This window comes from Priapulus caudatus, unplaced genomic scaffold (assembly GCF_000485595.1).
Source record: "Priapulus caudatus unplaced genomic scaffold, Priapulus_caudatus-5.0.1 Scaffold889, whole genome shotgun sequence".
NCBI lineage: Eukaryota > Metazoa > Priapulida > Priapulimorpha > Priapulimorphida > Priapulidae > Priapulus > Priapulus caudatus.
Genome location: NW_014577950.1, coordinates 66,909 through 68,906, shown reverse-complemented (window position 1 = coordinate 68,906; position 1,998 = coordinate 66,909). Strand labels below are relative to the sequence as shown.

General features: G+C 49.3%; 1 protein-coding gene across 1 annotated transcript in view; it reads right to left on the bottom strand.

Moving 5' to 3' along the window:
* Positions 1 to 1,998, bottom strand: part of LOC106814233 (serine/arginine repetitive matrix protein 1-like) — a gene marked incomplete in the record, with an annotated part of 29,493 nt that overhangs the window by 2,312 nt on the left and 25,183 nt on the right. The window contains 2 exon segments of the mRNA XM_014818531.1: positions 109 to 317; positions 650 to 1,217. Coding sequence (XP_014674017.1) covers positions 109 to 317; positions 650 to 1,217 — 777 coding nt within the window.

Genomic DNA, 1,998 nt, shown 5'->3' with positions numbered 1-1,998 from the left:
TGACAAGTGACAGCACTGCCACGGTGGGCAGGGGAGAAGGTGACAAGTGACGGCACTGCCACGGTGGGCAGGGGAGAAGGTGACACGAAGATAAGCGAGCGTGCTCACCGCTGTGCACGGACGCCGTGCGGGGGACGTCGTACAGCACCGGCGCCTCCCCCTCCTCCTCCTCCTCCTCCCCGATCTCCTCCCGCGACGCCGCTGACAGCGCCCTCCCTCCCTGCTTCTCCGGGAGTCGCGGCGGCGGCCATTTTCCCGTGAGCTGGCTCTCGGTGAACGCCGGCGGGTGAGGGCTGAGCGAGCCTGACCGCGACGACCTGCGGCGACGAGGCAGAGAAAGCGGCTTCAGCACGCGCATGACGTGCAAGCGCAGGACGAACGCTCGTGTGTTACACTCACGGTGAGAATTTACGCTTATGGATGCAAATTAAGCTACAGTTAGCTCTGTTAAGTCACGGTTATAGTTATGTGGTACAGCTACAGTTATAAGTTATAGATGCAGCTACAGTTGTATGTTACAGTTACAAGTTACAGTTAGCTCCAAGTGACAATTACAGTTACAGTTACTACCACCACCACTACCACTACAACTACTACTACAGCTGAACAGTGGCACATCGTTAGAAAACCTTCACGTTAAATATCGTACCTGTGACCAGGGTTGACACTGCTGCTGCTGGAACTAATCTGTGACAATCTGTCACCAGAGTTGACACTGCTGCTGCCAGAGCTGAGCTGCGACAATCTGTCACCAGGGTTGACACTACTACTGCCAGAGCTTAGCTGTGACAATCTGTCACCAGGGTTGACACTACTAGTGCCAGAGCTGATATGTGACAGCCTGTTGTCCACACTGGCTGGGGTGACATCGGAGTCCCCTGACCTGGTACCGTCGTGCAACCCAACGCCTATAATGCCCTCCGGTATCTCGGCATAGATGTTCGATTCGCGATTCGACGTGTCAACAGGTGGCGCTCTGAGCAGTGCGCGAGGTCGCGGTGGCAGCTCGGGGCTGATCGGACACTTGACGTACGTTCGTGCCTGCGGCGTGGGGCGTGGCAGACTGCCAGCCCCACCCTTGTCCGAATCGCCCGACGGCTTTTTCGACCGTGGCAACTTCTGAGGTCGTGGCAACTTTTTCGGGCTTGCAGGCGGCTTCGTTGGTAGCTTAACATCATTAGGGTCGATGTATTCGTAGGTCTGCTCCGGTTTCTCACCTAGAAGACAGGTACAGAATTAATTTGCATATCACGGTAATTATTAAAAAAACAAGGGCATACAGACGTACCAACACTATTGAGCCCCCTTCTTAACAAATTTCAGATTTATCACTTTTTATAAAACAAGGTAATTTTTATATTACGAAATAGTTATACTAATCTAGGTGATATTAAGCCAACCATTATTAGTTTAATTTTGTTCAGGCTGAGAAGACGACTTCGGACAAAACCTATCTACCACAGCATTACAGGTTACCATCCGTAGCTCGCTGACAGTGCAAAATTAGAACGCAATTTCCCAATCCATTTGAGTGATAAAGCCATGACCTACCTCACCCCTGGGATAGTATTACTAGGGCAGTAGTACTTAGTACTTCATTAGTCATTAGTAATACATTAGTCATTAGTAGTAGTAGTCAAGCTAGCCCACTCTACGCATGTGTTTCACGTGTGCACGCCAAATCGATGACTTTGCCGCGCCCCGTTACCAAGCATCGTCTTTTAAAACGTGTCACCGCGGCAACAACCGACCACAGCAGCAGACGAACAAACTTGGTAATTGTATGTAATGACAATGACAATGCATGAATGTAATTCGCATGACAATGTAATGACAATGACAATGCATGAATGTAATTCGCATGACAATGTAATGACAATGACAGTGTATGAATGTAATTCGCATGACAATGTAATGACAATGACAGTGTATGAATGTAATTCGCATGACAATGTAATGACAATGACAGTGCATGAATGTAATTCGCATGACAATGTA